This window comes from Nicrophorus vespilloides, unplaced genomic scaffold (assembly GCF_001412225.1).
Source record: "Nicrophorus vespilloides isolate i.1.1-1 unplaced genomic scaffold, Nicve_v1.0, whole genome shotgun sequence".
Taxonomy (NCBI): Eukaryota; Metazoa; Arthropoda; class Insecta; order Coleoptera; family Silphidae; genus Nicrophorus; species Nicrophorus vespilloides.
In genome coordinates this window covers 1-15,645 of record NW_017095538.1, presented here as the reverse complement: position 1 = coordinate 15,645, position 15,645 = coordinate 1, and the positions used below count along the sequence as shown (strand labels likewise).

Sequence of the window (15,645 nt, the reverse complement as noted above, 5' to 3'; positions counted from 1 at the left end):
TTCTTTATTTAATATAACAAATCATAAAAAAATATACATATTCCTTGTATCTTTGGTTCCACTTAAATATAAATACTAGAAATAATAATAATAAATAAGTCTGACGTTTGGATAATACGCGAACTATTGATTGGTTGATTTTAAACCATTAGATGTTAACTCGCTAATTTCGGTTGTTAACTTGGGATTGTCCGTTATATTAGTAGGTTTCTTAATGGATTTCGAGGATGGAAGCTTGTTCCCATACCTCTTGTTATTTATGAAAACTTCGATCGGTGTGTCTTCCAAAACCCCTGGACCATCGTAGTTATGATTTGAAAATCTGTCTGTCGATGTTTCATTTGCACGGTTCTGAGTGGTTAACTTTAAGTTAGTCGATGAGCCAAATATGTCTGGTGGTGAATCAAAGCTTTCTCCACTAAAGTCACTGAATTCCTGACGCTTGTGCGGCGTGACGTAGGCATTCGAAGGTGGTTTCGATTGCACTGGAGTGCCGTATGATGTTACTGCTCCAGGAGTTCCATAACTCGACGGAGGAGAGTTATCGTAAGGTCCAACGCTATCTATATGTGGGATTTCGTACGATTGCGGAGGGTATGGTTGGCTGTAGGTTTCCTGAGGTGTCCCGTAGTTTGCCGATGGCGCATTGTAAGAAGTATGGAATTTCGACGGTGGATTATCGAAGGTCGAGGGCGGACCGAAGCTCGGCACAGGTCCTCCATATTCGGACGATGGCTTTGCGAAACTTGGTGGAGGACTGTCATAACTATTATCGATAACCGGAGATCCATAATTGGTAGATGGTGGACCATATGATGATGTTGGAGGGCCATAGTTTTGGGCAGGTTCGTAGGTGGACGACGGCGGTCCGTAATTCGATGTAGGAGGACCGTAGTTAGAACTTGGTGGTCCATAACCGCTTGGAGGAGGTCCATAACTAGAAGTAGGAGGACCGTAGCTGGAAGTTGGTGGACCGTAATTGGAAGTCGGTGGTCCGTAATTTGAATTTGGTGGTCCGATATTAGGACTTGGCGGTCCGTAATTTGAATTTGGTGGTCCGATATTAGGACTTGGCGGTCCGTAATTTGAATTTGGTGGTCCATAATTCGTGCTCGGAGGACCATAACTATGAGAAGGAGGGCTAAAGCTGGTAGACGGTGGCTCGTAACTGCCTGTAGGCGGTCCGTAACTTGTAGTTGGCGGTCCGTAATTTAAATTCGGTGGTCCATAATTCGAACTCGGCGGTCCATAGCTGGACGACGGCGGTCCGTAACTAGTAGGTCCGAAACTCGTTGGACCAAAACTTATAGAAGGCGGTCCATAACTAGACGGCGGCGAGTACGAGGGTGGAGGTCCGTAACTGGTTGGCGGAGCACTGTACACAAAGTTTGGGGAGAATGAAAACGATGGTGGTCCATATTTTGACTTCGGCGGTCCGTACTTAGATTTAGGAGGCCCGTAGACCGGTCTAGAAGCACTGTAGTAAGGTTTAGGTCGTCTTCGGGGAGAGTAATATTTTGGAGGACTTCGGTAAATTATAATAGGAGGTTCCCTTTTTGCCCTTGTAATACTCGAATCAAAGTCCTCCTCTGACGAAGACACGATCTCCTCCTCTGGAATGCACTTACCGAGGACCACAAGCCAGCACAACAACTAAAAATAAAAGGACAGAAATAACATAAAACAGTACTTAGACTCCTGTCGTTATAATCCAGTAAAAACACAGCACTAAATTAATACTCACTAGCAAAGATTGTGGGAAGCGCATAATTGTAATATAATGATAGACCGCGGATGGTCTTCAACGCCAGTAACTTAGTGGGTCGGCGGTTTAGAAAATACTGTCACGGTCGGAACCGGTAGGATGATCTTTATATCTCCAATAGGACTTTATGGTGGAAGAGGCGAATTCCTTCCTACACCAATACAATTTTAGAAAACGGGCTCTGCACCGATCGAATTTATCCAATTTTTCGCGTGCTTTTATTCTTCTATTGCAATGTGAATATTTTCAAGCGAACTTCGCGACGACTCTGTGGCAACCGCAGTGAAAACCGTCGCTTTTCTATCATCCAGCCCCTATGTTGCTCAATTTTATGAATAATAAGTTTCTAATATTGAAAGCTGCGTTAACAAAATTATCAAACAACGCGAATTGTTTATGGTGGTTATTAATATATATTTAGACCTAAGTGAGAAACACACTTTCTTTATTACACTTCAAAATCGAACTGCTGCCTCTACACTGCGTCTGTAATCACGCTGGAGCATTTCAGATTCGTCGTACCACTTTCACACACCAATTGACCATCACTTTATATTAATATCATCTTCGTGTCCGTTCCTCTTGTTTTCCTTACTTTCCATCTTTCAATTATACACGTCATCACAACAAGCCTCTACTTTAAATTAAATAACAAACACTTCATATACAATAAAATATCATACTAAAGAACAACTTCATAGAAATTATTTAAATACCGAGCAGAAAGACATATTGTCAGTAACCCTTTGCAACAAATGAATTTGGTTTTCTATGTTATTTAAATATCTTAATAAAAAAAAAACAACGTGCAAGTAAAATAGAAATTATTTCATTATACTGAAAGAAATCGAATAACAGCTAATGTACATGTCCTTAATGATTTATCCGCTCTATCTGAAAGTTAGAAATTGTATAAACAATATAAAAATCATAATTATTCATTTGTTGTACTAAATTCATGATATTTTCATTAATCTTTTGAACACCGAAATGGCACTGAAAATATTAAACAAATGATGTCACAAATGGACTCAAATTTCTTTGACCGTTAAATAGTGGACGAGACGCAGTGTTTTAGATGTGCTTTACGCTATTTTCTTTAAATCTGTTCTTTCTCAACAGACTGACGGGTGATTTACTCTCCTACAAAGCGGAACAAGCCTAGATTTACCGTATCTAGGATGCCATTACCAGAACAATACTCTTCGACTCTTTCACAGTTTATACCGATAACAAAACCAAAGCGCTGATTACAATTACTAACTCTTGCATTTACCGCTCGTTGCATAGATAAAATTCATTATAACTCCTTTTGTTTTAATGATTTTTTTTTATAAAAATTGTAGAAATAAATTGAATTTTCCAAATCGAATTCGAAAATAATATTCTTAAAATAAATATCTGATGATTGCCAATGACTTGCATCGGTATTCAACGGCTTTTGCAATTTAAAAATATGTAGGTTTTGTTGTTGATTATGCCTCCATATAACAACGGGATACTAATTGTAGTATTGCTTTAAAAACAATATAAATTAGGTAGAATTCGCATATTCATTTTACTAGATATAACTGTATCAACTTTAAAAATAAACAAAAAATAAATTAAATTATATTTTCTTTTATTTGAAATACATATACACTCATGTAATCCGAGACTTACATCAAAAAATGTTATCATTTTTATAAACTTTGCAATTACATTTTTCAATATGATAACGTCGAGATGACCTTCACTGTAGCAATATTCTAAGCAATGTTCAATGATACTTAACTACCATTCAAAATATTACAATTAATAAATATGTATACAACGTTGCTCGATGACCTTGCATACTAGACGTTTGTATAAGATAACATGGGTCTATATCGACAACCGAAATACCGTCTATCGAAATCCCGACTATATCAAAATCCCAAAAGTAACAAAATCCCGACTATATCGGAAATTGCTACAATAACATTTTTAAATTATTTAGGAGCATATATATTTATTGTTATTGTTTTTATTTCTAGTATTATTAAATTGTTCATTTAATTTTCATATTTCAATTATTAAACTTGTTAATAAGAATGCGCTCTATTTTTAATATGTTCGGTTTTTCAAAATTTAATAGTCATTTTTTTTCAGATTGATGTCGCCTATTCGTGCAAGAGATAGACCCATATACCATTGGTATTATGAAGAATGCACATAATAAATAGGTGAGAATTTGGTTTTATCAATATAAATTAGTAATTAAATAAAATATTAACATTTAAATGCAACAAATTACCATAATACAACTCAACAAAATAACACAATATGAAAATAAAAACCAAATTGATTTGCTGCAAAAAGTCTTTATTACTATAAATATTTATTTTTTTTTTAATCAATATACAATCAGTTGTTTTGATATTGGAGTTATCTACAAGAAATATTTCATAAACAAGGAGTATAATATGTAATATATCAAGTGATTAAATCGATACAATGAAGTTGTGTCAAGTTATTTTCATAGATTGAATTTCAAAATATAAATGTGCTTCTTCGATTTCTCTTCTTCCGCTTACACTTTTCTTTTATTGTTGTTGTTTTTTATTTCATATTCGTTTTTGGTTATGGTCAAATGCAATTAGAGAAGTTGGCGTGATATTGAATTGTTGCGTTTAGCAGGTCGCAGCTAATTAAACGTGATCACAGCGTGACAGTGAAATCAGAAAATGAGAAGCGCGGATTTTCGTGCTTTGCGGGGAAGGCGGCCACGGTTGGTCTGGGTTAATAGGTGAAACTGCTGATGAATAAATAACCAGACAAATGTACCAGCAGGGATGAGGTGAAAGGAGTTTAATTTTATACTGGAGGATGCTATCCTCCTTATGGTACGACCCAGTCCTACATATACTCTCGGTCTCGATTTCGATTTCGAAAAGTCTTTTCACCAGTTATGCAACGCTGACTCCACATCAACAATGAATGATACCGTTTGATGATATAGCGTGATATAGCGCTTCCGACGATCGCGAAGTGGTCACCCCACCTTTACTTTTTACAGGTATCGTTTACTGTTTACTTTAGTTTACATAACTGCCAGAAGTTTCAAATTTCCCGCTCTTCGGATCGGCGCCGCCATCACGCATATCCCCACCACTACCCCCAGACAAATTTGTGTTGCTTAGCGATCTGCATTGCCGGCATCGTTCCTTTTTCTGCTAGCTTTCAGTGGGATATACATGTTATAATCATGAAGGTATGTATTAAATTTGGTTATATTTGTGTATTTAATGGATATTTTTCGATAATATTCGTGTTTATCGATGATGTGAACCGTGCGAAATGGAATTTTTGTGAAAAATTGTGTTGGTGCAGCGAGATGTTCGAAATAAACACGGATGAAATTTCATAACCTGCATGTCCGTAATACGAGTTCACGTAAACAAATCGAAACGCGAGATCGTCTAAATGTCCATGTTAAAATATGAGCTAAAGTGTGGATTAAAACGTGTTTGGGCCAAACTTTAGCTGCACTGTTTATACCATAACTGTTTGTTGTTTATATATACAATGTATATCATGAATTATGTTTTTGTTATAGCTGAACATTTCGTACCCGGCCACGGGATGCCAAAAACTCTTCGAAATTGTCGATGAACATAAAATTCGTATGTTCTATGAGAAACGCATGGGCACAGAAGTTGATGCCGATGCATTAGGTGACGAATGGAAAGGTTATGTCTTCCGTATTGCTGGAGGCAATGACAAACAGGGTTTCCCTATGAAGCAAGGTGTCCTCACCAACGGTCGTGTTAGATTGTTGCTTTCCAAGGGACACTCTTGCTACAGACCACGTCGTACTGGTGAACGTAAAAGGAAGTCAGTCCGCGGATGCATTGTTGACGGAAATCTCAGTGTTCTTGCTTTAGTGATTGTTCGCAAAGGAGAGAAGGTAATTATACAAAAAAAATTAGAATATGTGTAAAAATATTCTTCAATACTCAATTGTTGTCAATGTGATAGTAGCTACAGCATTTTGCACGTCAGTTTGTTGTTTTATGCATCTTGATAGAAAAATGCTGTTATAGTAATTGTGTCATCTTACCACACACTGTTTACATATGGACAGTGTGGAATGATTGTCCCAACATATCAATTAATCATATCTTAAATTTTACAAACTATGTGATCATAAGCTTTTCTAAATGAGACATTATTTTTTTTAGGACATTGCTGGTTTGACTGACACCACTATTCCACGTAGGTTGGGTCCAAAGAGGGCAACCAAAATCCGTAAGCTGTTCAACTTGAGCAAAGAGGACGATGTACGTCAATACGTTGTCAAGCGTCCATTGCCAGTTAAGGAAGGCAAGAAGCTGCGCTTCAAGTCTCCCAAGATCCAGCGTTTGGTAACTCCCCAAGTTCTCCAAGTAAGTCAATAACTAAATAATTATAAAATCGATCCACATTCTAATCATCCCTTATTGTTTTTAGCGCAAACGTCATCGTATTTCCTTGAAGAAGAAGCGCGTCGTCAAGGCTAAGGAGGAAGCTGATAACTACGCTAAGTTGTTGGCCCAACGCAAGAAGGAATACAAAGTGAAGAGACAAGAGGAGCTTAAGAGGCGTCGTTCCGCCAGCATGCGCGACAGCAAGTCCAGCACCCATAGTGCACAAAAATAAATTTATTATTTAAAAAAAGCAAACCCTAGAGTAATCGATATAATTCCGGACCACTCAGGTTTTATACTTTTAAAATAAATGTCATTGCTCTACTAACTTGTTTCATTCCTTCTCATCTGTAATCTATGCAAACCCAAACCTCCGCAAGTAACTAGAACAGATTCGGTGTACCTCTTAATCGAATTTGTGTAGAAACCTTGCAATATTAACATGGTCATACATTTTCTAGCAGATTAACCCAAAAAGTCTAGCTCGAAAATGTTGCCCAAACATTGTTTCATTTCAGTAATTCCGTTTTTGTTTTATGTGAGTATTTTATCTTGTGTTAATTAATTAATTTTCCTCTCTTAATTTATTATGATGAACTTTTATTTTAATTTTGTCTTCTTTTCCCGTCTGAAAATAATGACTGATAATTTAAACTCTGATTTATACTTAAGAATGATAACTTATTGCTTTTCTTTAAATGAAATGTTTTAATTAGTTTATTTCTTTACAGATTCCAACTGTTGGAAATGATTATGAAATGCCATTATTCAATAGTCTGGTATGTTATAATTTATATTATTTAATCAGCTTTCATAAATAATGCAAATATATATTCAAATTGAATTTTAACAAAACTAGTTAAATTAATACAAAGTTTCATAGAAAATAGTTTTATTTGATGAACACACATTAAACATTGTCTTCTTTTCCCGTCTGAGAAAAAACATGAGTGATAATTAATGATCTGATATTTTTGTTTCACAATTTATTTTATATATATTTTTCTTAAACAAGATAATTAACATTTTTCTTTTATTATTTGCAGATTGTTTATTTCCTGTGACCACTTTGCTTTCTTTTAATATTGTAACCGGTGAGTTTTATTTTGTTTATTTTTATTTTTATTCATATAACTGACAATTGAATGATGATTTCTTTATTTAAATTTTGTCTTCTTTTCCCGTCTGATCGTACATGAGCGACAATAAATAATCTGATAAATTGTTTCATTCTTTAATCAATTCATTTGCTTAAGTATTTATACAATATTAAATTATTATTGTTTCTTTGCTTACAGATTTTAAATCCAGTGCGCATTTTAATGTTTTTTGTGGTGAGTTTTATTTTTGATTATATTATTTATTTAATTTTTCAATTGAAAACTGAACTGAAAACATAGTTTCATTACTTAAAAGTACCGTATATAACAATTTTTCTAAATTGCTTCTTTTCCAGATGCTGTGCACATAATCAGATAAAGAATAGTTTTATTCTTGTTCAGGTGAGTATTATATTAATATTTTCCATCTTTCAGTTACTTCAGAAAAAAATATACCAACTTTTCTTTACAAAGATAATAAATAAATATATATGTTTTTTTTTAAATATGACTTATTTTGTTTTTTAATATAACCAATTGTTCTATAACAGATTTACAAAATTGAAAAACTGAAATCAACAATTTTATAAATCTGCATATTTCAAGATGCTAAGAGGTAAATATTTTCAAGGTTGATTCAATATTGTCGACGTGGTAAAATTTACAAGGTCATTCTATAACTTAAGATGAAATACAAATTGTGTCCCGGGATTAAGAAATCCTTGGACACCGTGGATTATCTCGTAGTTATGTCGTTGCGGAGTCTTAGAAGGGTTTATGAATATTAAATGCTATATTCTTAATTAACTTTATTGTAAACATCGGAGTTTTATTGAGAAGTCAACTATATAATAGATGATCTCATGGATTATTACTAAGAGTTACATTCTCCTCTTAAGTTAGTGTTTATGAAGTAAGTGCTCTTCCTTGGACTCTCCCAAATAAGACCAACTTCTCAGTTCGACCCCTTAGCTAAGACTTCCTCGGTTCGACCCTTAGCTAAGGCTAAATTATATAATACAAAAATGTGTTCATTTCAAAAAGGGGCTGCGTGGGAGGTAAGGGTTTGACCTTTTGGAAAATACAACCGTTTCTTTATCTAAGTTTTATGATCCTGCCCAAATATTTAGGGGCTGCAGAAGGCTGTTAAGTGGTGATACAAATAGACGCAACTATACAATTTAATGTGTAACCGTTGTTGGGAATATTCCACAAGTTATTCTAAATAATCAAGTACATGTATCCGTTTGTATATTTGATGGATACGTTAAATATGATTTGTAATAATTAAGAGGAAAGTCATGGCCCTAACAAATATAAATATTAGTTATACAATAGATACGACAAAATATAGTAGGATTTACTAATAATTATACTTACGTAATAATTGTTATTAGTTTTCATGATAAATATTTGTCAATTCATTAACCCTTGAAAGGTTTGATGCAGAAATTGAGAAAGTATGCGTCAAATGTTCCGCAGAAATGCAATTACTGAAAATTTTGTACAAATGAAACAAGTTGTGGTTTTCATGAATGTAGTCGGAAGTAGATTAAAACACGTTGATTAGTCAGCGTTATTCTATAAGTATTGAATGTCTAAGCTGGTATCAGTTAAAAACGAATTAGCAGTGAAACTACAACTGTCGCTAAAATATTTCGCGTTTAATTAAAATAATATGCACTCACGAAACTGCTGATACTGGACTACATACAGTCATTATTATGAGGTGAGTCAAAACGATATTTGCAAAAGACATGATTTTTGATAAATTCATTGTTCATTAATCACTTGAAAAGAAAAAATGTGGATTACAATTTAGTTATTAACTTAGTATTCACACCTTCAGTACCTAATTGTAACCAGTGTAGAATTGTTCGGTGCAATTATATAAAACATGAATACCATAGAGAAAATCTACATGTTTTCCATTATGTCTATTTATATGATGTATCGGATTTGTTTACACAAATCACATAAGAGGAAAGAGTCCACTTTTAAACAAAATACTTATTGTTGCAGGTAAAAATCAAAGTTTATATTTAATAAATAATGATTAAAACTGTCTAATCTCTAGATTTATACATATTACAAATGTATTATAAAATTTCTTTAGTACTTATAAAATAAAAGTATGTAAAACTTGTATTTGAAATTTTTTCAAAAATTGAAGAAATATTTCTTTCGTATAAGAATATCTAATTTATTAAAGTGAATCACGTCGTTGATATTAGCAAAACAAACATGTTTAGAAACTGTCGAGACTTTCTCTTTTCAACGCATGGAAATCTCGTATCTGTTTGCATAATTAGCAAAACTAATTTGCTTATTTTGTGTATTCTCATAGTTTAGAAACGTGGAAACGATAGACGAATATGTTGTTATCGATAGGCATATGATTACGTATATTCTACTGCGAGAGATCATATTGTGAGCAAGTAAATAACAAAACACGTGTAATAGAAACCAGAGCTTCGTTTTGAATTACGAATATTGCGTGAAAAAAAAAGAAACTGCTGTTTCCTAACTCGGGAAATACTTTGATCTCATTATGCAGAAGGGCGTATAATTACAAATGCTAACGTTCAATTTGCAAATGACGATATAACGACATCCTAGCATTATTATTCTGTTTATATATGATTACATAGCAATTATGTTTGTTTGTTAATGAATATATTTCGTATTTTGCTCTACACAGAGACGGATTCATTGATTTTTTCATTTTGTGAAATACTATATTTTTATTGTATATTCATTATTTATTATAATAATAAGGTTTATTGCAATAGTCACATAAAAGATAAAATAAACAAAAATTAATATATAATTCCGATTAATAAATTATATTACTTTAGAAATTTAAAAACCTTTAATAATGATTAGATTTTGAATGTTTTTAAAAATACATTATATAATGTTATTTATAAACATATCAGGTTTAGATTAATCCTCACTATTTGTTTTATCATGAATGTGAATTAAATAAGATTATATTAATCAAAACAAAGTTTCCTGTATGATGATTTTTTTTGGGGAAATTTCATAAATATAATATATTTGCGTTCAAGGAAGAAAGACGGATTATTTGAAAGTTTCGTTATAATTTGAGAAGAAAAAGTTGATTGTCGATTGATGTTTCTGAAAAAAAAGATAAGTTGTTAGTCCGGATCTGTTTATGCGCTATTGCGTATTGAATATGCATAAGGTGATGTGTATGTGAAAATGATTCATGTGCGGTTGTTTATGTAATGCGACGATTCTTATTGTTATTTCGTCAAACGCAGTTCGATGTAAATCCACATCCAGTGCATACAGTAGCCGAAATAGCATAAATAAAAGAACAATCTTATGACACAACCGGACGATTGTATAACGGTGGGAGTGAGAGTTTCAAAACGGGCGGGAATACAGTTGTTGCCAACATATATTTGTATCAAAACTTCTGGGGCCCATCAAAAGAAAATGGTGGATGGTTAAACATCACTGACGTTTGGGTCAATGTTTTTTTTGTGCGAAATTTAGGCGGTTTCGGGTCGTGATTGTTGTTGTTCTGGTCTCAGGTGTCCTCAGTCTAGTATCCAGCAAACGAAGGTTAGTTGAAAGCTAAAAAGTGTACTAGATTTAGCCACCGACTGATAACCAAGAAAAGTGCCCGAAAGAACGAAGAACCGAGAGAAAAAAAGAAGAAGAAAGAAAAGCGTGCAAGGAAGTAAGTATGAGAGAGAGAGAGAGAGAGAGTGAGAACAGAAAACAAGACGAAATATTATGTATGTGCAATGTATATATAGAATATTTATTGGGTCAGGCCAGGAGAAATTCTCACTCGATTTGTGACGATTTTCGAAATACTTATTTACATATCGCCACTGTCATCGCAAATTGGCAGTTGAAACTCTTTACACTTTCTACACCATCCAGGACATAAACTGACAATCTTACCAAGCCCACCCCTAATGTGTGTTCTCACCATTTGTACCTTTCCAGATTATGTGCAATTGAGCAGAAAGTAAATCATTCCGGAATGACCAGCCAGAATCTGCATAACTCCCTCAGCCAGGTAAAATTGAGTAATGCTAGCCACTGCCACTCTTTTGTTCATATTACTATTTCATTTTAGAGGTATCAACCACTAGCTATTGTCTCTCCATTCCAGGAAGTCGAGAGCCAGTGGACGACAAGCAATGCTCCCTCACCAGTACCTCCAATTGTACCTGCCAGAGGAATAAAGAGGAACAACCCCAGTGAATGCATTCGAACACATGACACAACTTCTCACATAGCATCTGAGCCTTGGGTGAGTAATCTTCATTATCCATTATATCAAAAACTGATTATCCCCCACCTAGATAAGATATTGAATTCAATTTGATACAGATTACACTGTTCCCCATATGCACACAGAAAATTGGCAAGAAGCAGTGTTCACCAATTTTGTGCTTGAGTGCAATTGAAACAAACAATAATTAACTACAATACATTTCAACCTTGAGCATATCTCTGCAATATTAGATTAAATGTGTTCCACCATTTTATTTATTATTCTGATAAGGCCTGATGATTAAGTCCCTTTTTGTTAATTGGACTATGTTGTGTATACGCGAAGCTTTCAATGTTTGTTACAACCTTTTTCAGTCACAAGAGCATAATCCAGATGCAACAAACCTCATGCATGACTGCAATCTTTTACTAGCACCTCAAAACAATATGAACATCGATTGCAACCTAAAAAATTTTGGTAACAATGGACATGATGTAAATGTTAACCGAGTCCAAAGCCCTATTAGAACTGATGTTAAATTTAATTCTATGCCGTACGTATTTTATTTATTATTGTTTTATTTTTAGTTTTAACACATTCTTTCTAGTAAACTAAATGTTTCTGAAATTAACCAAACCATAACCTGCACTAATATATGTTTTCTTTATTATACAATTCATTATTTTCAAATAAAGTAGTCAGTGTTGTGTTTTTTNNNAAATTTAGCATTTAAAGCCAATAATTTTCTCAAGCAGATAAGATTAGGAATCCGATTAGATTAATGACAAGGAAATGAAGGAAATTGCTTGCACTTATTTTAGATAGAAATTGTTAGAGTTTAGTTTTTCTTTTAGGTTGATTAGTAGTTTAGATATTCCATCACGCTTGTTATTAGTTTGCTGGTATTATTATTTTCGATTACTGATAATGATCTTCATGGAGTAATTTCTATTTAGATGTAATTAAGAAAAATTGCGGTGCGAACTCAGTGAACGCAATCTTATTGTTTTAGATGGTTTCATGGAAAAATATCGCGTGATCAAGCCGAATTACTACTTCAACCTCGCGTCGATGGCCTGTTTTTAGTTAGGGAGTCCACGAATTTTCCAGGCGATTACACGCTCTGTGTATGCTTTCAAAATAAGGTGGAACATTACCGTGTTAAGTACCATGAGAGAAATTTGACTATAGACGATGAAGAGTTTTTTGAGAATCTCGAGAAGCTGATTGAGCATTACAAGAACGATGCGGACGGGTTATGTACGCAGCTTATCCACTGTCTACCTAAAGAAATTCCGAAGAAGGAACCTTTGCAGATTCAAAATTCTCCTCACATCGATGATCTGTTTATAATCGCTGAGCAGGAGCTGGAGGTAAATAGCAATTTCTCAAATCGTTGAATACGCTTTAACAACTTCTAATCATTTCAGACATTGGAGAAAATTGGTAAAGGCGAGTTCGGCGAAGTCCTTCTGGGCGAATGGAAAAAGCAAAAGGTCGCAGTTAAAGTACTAAAAGATTCTAGTGAAGCTGAAGCCATCTTGATGAAGTAAGTATCTTTTGCTAAATAAGACGCACAATTTATCTTAACAATGGTATTTGTTTGCAGATCTTTACATCATGAAAATCTAGTTAATTTGTTGGGCGTGGTTCGCAAAAAGGACCAGATTTACTTAGTCACCGAATACATGAGTAAAGGAAGTTTAGTAGACTATTTGCGGTCACGTGGCAGGCTTCATGTTACTAAGAGAGATCAGATTAACTTCGCCTTCGACACCAGCGCAGGCATGGAATACCTGGAACGAATGCACGTTGTACATAGGGATTTAGCAGCGCGGAACGTTCTCATTTCGGAAAATGGTGTCGCCAAAGTCTCTGATTTCGGCTTAGCCAGAAATGAAAAGAATACTGCTTTAGAGTCCGCCAAGTTACCCATTAAATGGACTGCACCCGAAGCTCTCAAACAAAATGTAAGTTAAATAATATTAAATATTCAAAGCTTAATTTTTTTTACAAAATGTTTTTCTTTTTTAGAAATTCTCCAACAAGTCCGATATGTGGAGCTTCGGGATTTTACTTTGGGAAATTTATTCATTTGGACGAGTTCCCTATCCGCGTATTGTATGTATAACATCAGTAAAGCGTGTAATTAAATTTAATTGAGGTGGTTGTTTTTTAGCCATTAGCTGATGTGGTGAAGCACGTCGAGAAAGGTTATAAAATGGAAGCTCCGGAAGGATGTCCACCTGAGGTTTATGAAATTATGCGGCTGGTAATAAAATCTCAGCTTTAATTGCATCGTAGCACTGATAATTATTATTCCTTTTGTTCTACAGGCTTGGGATTTGAATCCGGAAAAGCGTCCGAAATTCCAGGACGTTAAAGCTAAACTGGAGATTTTGAAGCAGCAAACACTTTGAGAAAAAAGAAATGCATAGTATTATTACGAATATTATTATTTTTGAACGTATTTTCTATGTACCGGGTTCGCACAAGTGATTCCTATTTTCATGTAGGAGCTGACTTCTCTCTCATATTTTGACGACTATTCTAGACTCCAATTCCCAAATGAAAAAGAAGAAAGAAAGAAAAACTATGCATAATCCATGTATATTTATTTATTTATTTAAAAGTGAAACGAAATCCTCATTTCGTTTCAAATTATATTTTTGAATTCTTAGTTTTTTTTTTGTTATTATTTTTATTCTTTTTTTTTTTGTTTCTCCGCTTTGAAACAGCTCTTCCTCCAAACTTTGTGATTTATTATTATTATTTTATATTAATTTTTTGTTTTATTTTTGTAAACATAATAATTAATACCTTCCTATTACTGATTTAAACGCATCGTCTCCCATCTATCTATTATCATCCCTCAAACTATTTCTGTCATTCTTATAATATATTTACCAAAAGAATTTGTGAAAGTAACTTCTGTTTGTGTTTATATTGGCCAAATAGTAGAGTATTGTAATAACGCCGCATTTCCAATCATCAATAAATTGTCAAGTCATGTATTTTAAGGATTTATCTTACTATATTTAACGTATATATAAGAAGAAAAAATTATGTCTGACATTTTAGCGCATGTTTGTCCATTAAAATTATGTTTTTCTAAAATTAAAATCCTCTTTTACTTTATTTTTATACATTTACCTATTCCTTGAAAAAGCATTCTCATCAGAGTTTCGCTATTACAATTTATTTATGTCTTTAATATTATGTTTATTCTGTAACCCAGAAACGACGATTTTCGATTTTTCCAACATTTCATGAATTACTGGACAACCGCTAAAGGTTGTACTCATATTTAAGTTGAATGTCTTCCCTTTATAAAGTGTATCAAAAGTCTCATTGCTGGAAATGTAACCGCTTCACGTTTTATTTTCTTTTAGGATAACCCAGCAAAATATTTACATAATTCAACAAGAATTCTAAACTGGAGACATCCACCTTTCGAATTCTGGCATAGATATTTCGAGAATTTACTGAATTATTTAGACTTTTTTTGTTTTAAAAATTGTTCAACTATAGACAACCAAATAAACACACGTGACGAACATTTCGCAACTTTTGATTCATAAAAAGGTGCGTAAGAATGGCGCCTATCTTAAGCAATCCTGAAATTCAACAAAAAATACGTAATTTTCGTGTAATTAAGAAAAAGCGTGAAAACTCGTCGGATCACAACGAAACAGCGATTTTTAAGAAAATGCTATTCACTTCTTCCAAATTCTACAGCTCGTAGCAGGCGACTCGACGCCAACACGAAGATGTAAATAATTTCGTTGGAAGGGTTGTCGAGAAATTTACAATTTCTAAAGCTTATAGCAGGCGACTTGATAAAAACACAAAGATGTTAATAGGCTCAATGGAAAGGTGAGACATTAAGCTTTCATACGAGTGGTCGATGATGTAATTATCTTAAGGCAGTGGTTTCCAAACATGAAGTTATAACGCCTCCCTCAAAAGTATGTAATCATTTGGCGCCTCCCCTTTCAAAAAAGGAACGCGCATAACAGCAATATGGAAAAGAGCACAGGAATGTATCTACATTTGCTGGATTCCCCAAATTTCATATGCATCTTTTGGATT

The 15,645-nt window shown here is 33.9% G+C and overlaps 3 protein-coding genes across 9 annotated transcripts; 2 read left to right on the top strand and 1 right to left on the bottom strand.

The window, feature by feature from the left end:
* Positions 1–61: 61 nt before the first annotated feature.
* On the bottom strand, positions 62–2,243 carry LOC108569946 (extensin). Of its 2 annotated transcripts, XM_017931742.1 has the most exons (3): positions 1,745–2,243; positions 1,442–1,653; positions 62–1,375 (listed from the first exon to the last, which is right to left on the bottom strand). In XM_017931742.1, exons 1-3 carry the CDS (start codon positions 1,766–1,768, stop codon positions 124–126), a joined length of 1,488 nt encoding a protein of 495 aa, XP_017787231.1. In that variant the 5' UTR covers positions 1,769–2,243; the 3' UTR covers positions 62–123. The 2 variants fall into 2 exon arrangements, with proteins under 2 accessions (XP_017787231.1, XP_017787223.1); XM_017931734.1 differs by having other exon boundaries at positions 62–1,653.
* Positions 2,244–4,902: 2,659 nt separating this feature from the next.
* On the top strand, positions 4,903–6,516 carry LOC108569967 (40S ribosomal protein S6-like). The gene is made up of 4 exons (XM_017931766.1): positions 4,903–4,997; positions 5,343–5,693; positions 5,968–6,171; positions 6,236–6,516. The coding sequence occupies exons 1-4, from the start codon at positions 4,992–4,994 to the stop codon at positions 6,422–6,424; spliced, it is 750 nt and encodes a 249-aa protein (XP_017787255.1). The 5' UTR covers positions 4,903–4,991; the 3' UTR covers positions 6,425–6,516.
* A 2,417-nt stretch (positions 6,517–8,933) lies between these two features.
* On the top strand, positions 8,934–14,193 carry LOC108556288 (tyrosine-protein kinase CSK). Of its 6 annotated transcripts, none has more exons than XM_017912330.1 (10): positions 8,934–9,021; positions 11,280–11,352; positions 11,449–11,589; positions 11,928–12,106; positions 12,566–12,926; positions 12,984–13,102; positions 13,163–13,523; positions 13,588–13,674; positions 13,733–13,825; positions 13,890–14,193. In XM_017912330.1, the coding sequence occupies exons 1-10, from the start codon at positions 9,017–9,019 to the stop codon at positions 13,971–13,973; spliced, it is 1,503 nt and encodes a 500-aa protein (XP_017767819.1). In that variant the 5' UTR covers positions 8,934–9,016; the 3' UTR covers positions 13,974–14,193. The 6 variants fall into 6 exon arrangements, with proteins under 6 accessions (XP_017767819.1, XP_017767810.1, XP_017767853.1 ...); XM_017912321.1 differs by having other exon boundaries at positions 11,413–11,589; XM_017912364.1 differs by lacking the exon at positions 8,934–9,021 and adding an exon at positions 10,467–10,886.
* The last annotated feature ends 1,452 nt before the right edge of the window (positions 14,194–15,645 follow it).

Bases quoted from the DNA above. Each gene is read 5' to 3' on its own strand.
- LOC108569946 (XM_017931734.1), bottom strand. From the start codon at position 1,768: ATGCGCTTCCCACAATCTTTGCTA. The intron at 1,654-1,744 runs GTGAGTATTAAT...TTTTATTTTTAG, and splicing joins GCTTCCCACAATCTTTGCTA to TTGTTGTGCTGGCTTGTGGT.
- LOC108569967 (XM_017931766.1), top strand. The intron at 5,694-5,967 runs GTAATTATACAA...TATTTTTTTTAG, and splicing joins TTGTTCGCAAAGGAGAGAAG to GACATTGCTGGTTTGACTGA. The intron at 6,172-6,235 runs GTAAGTCAATAA...TATTGTTTTTAG, and splicing joins TAACTCCCCAAGTTCTCCAA to CGCAAACGTCATCGTATTTC.
- LOC108556288 (XM_017912321.1), top strand. The intron at 11,590-11,927 runs GTGAGTAATCTT...AACCTTTTTCAG, and splicing joins ACATAGCATCTGAGCCTTGG to TCACAAGAGCATAATCCAGA. The intron at 13,826-13,889 runs GTAATAAAATCT...TTTGTTCTACAG, and splicing joins TTTATGAAATTATGCGGCTG to GCTTGGGATTTGAATCCGGA.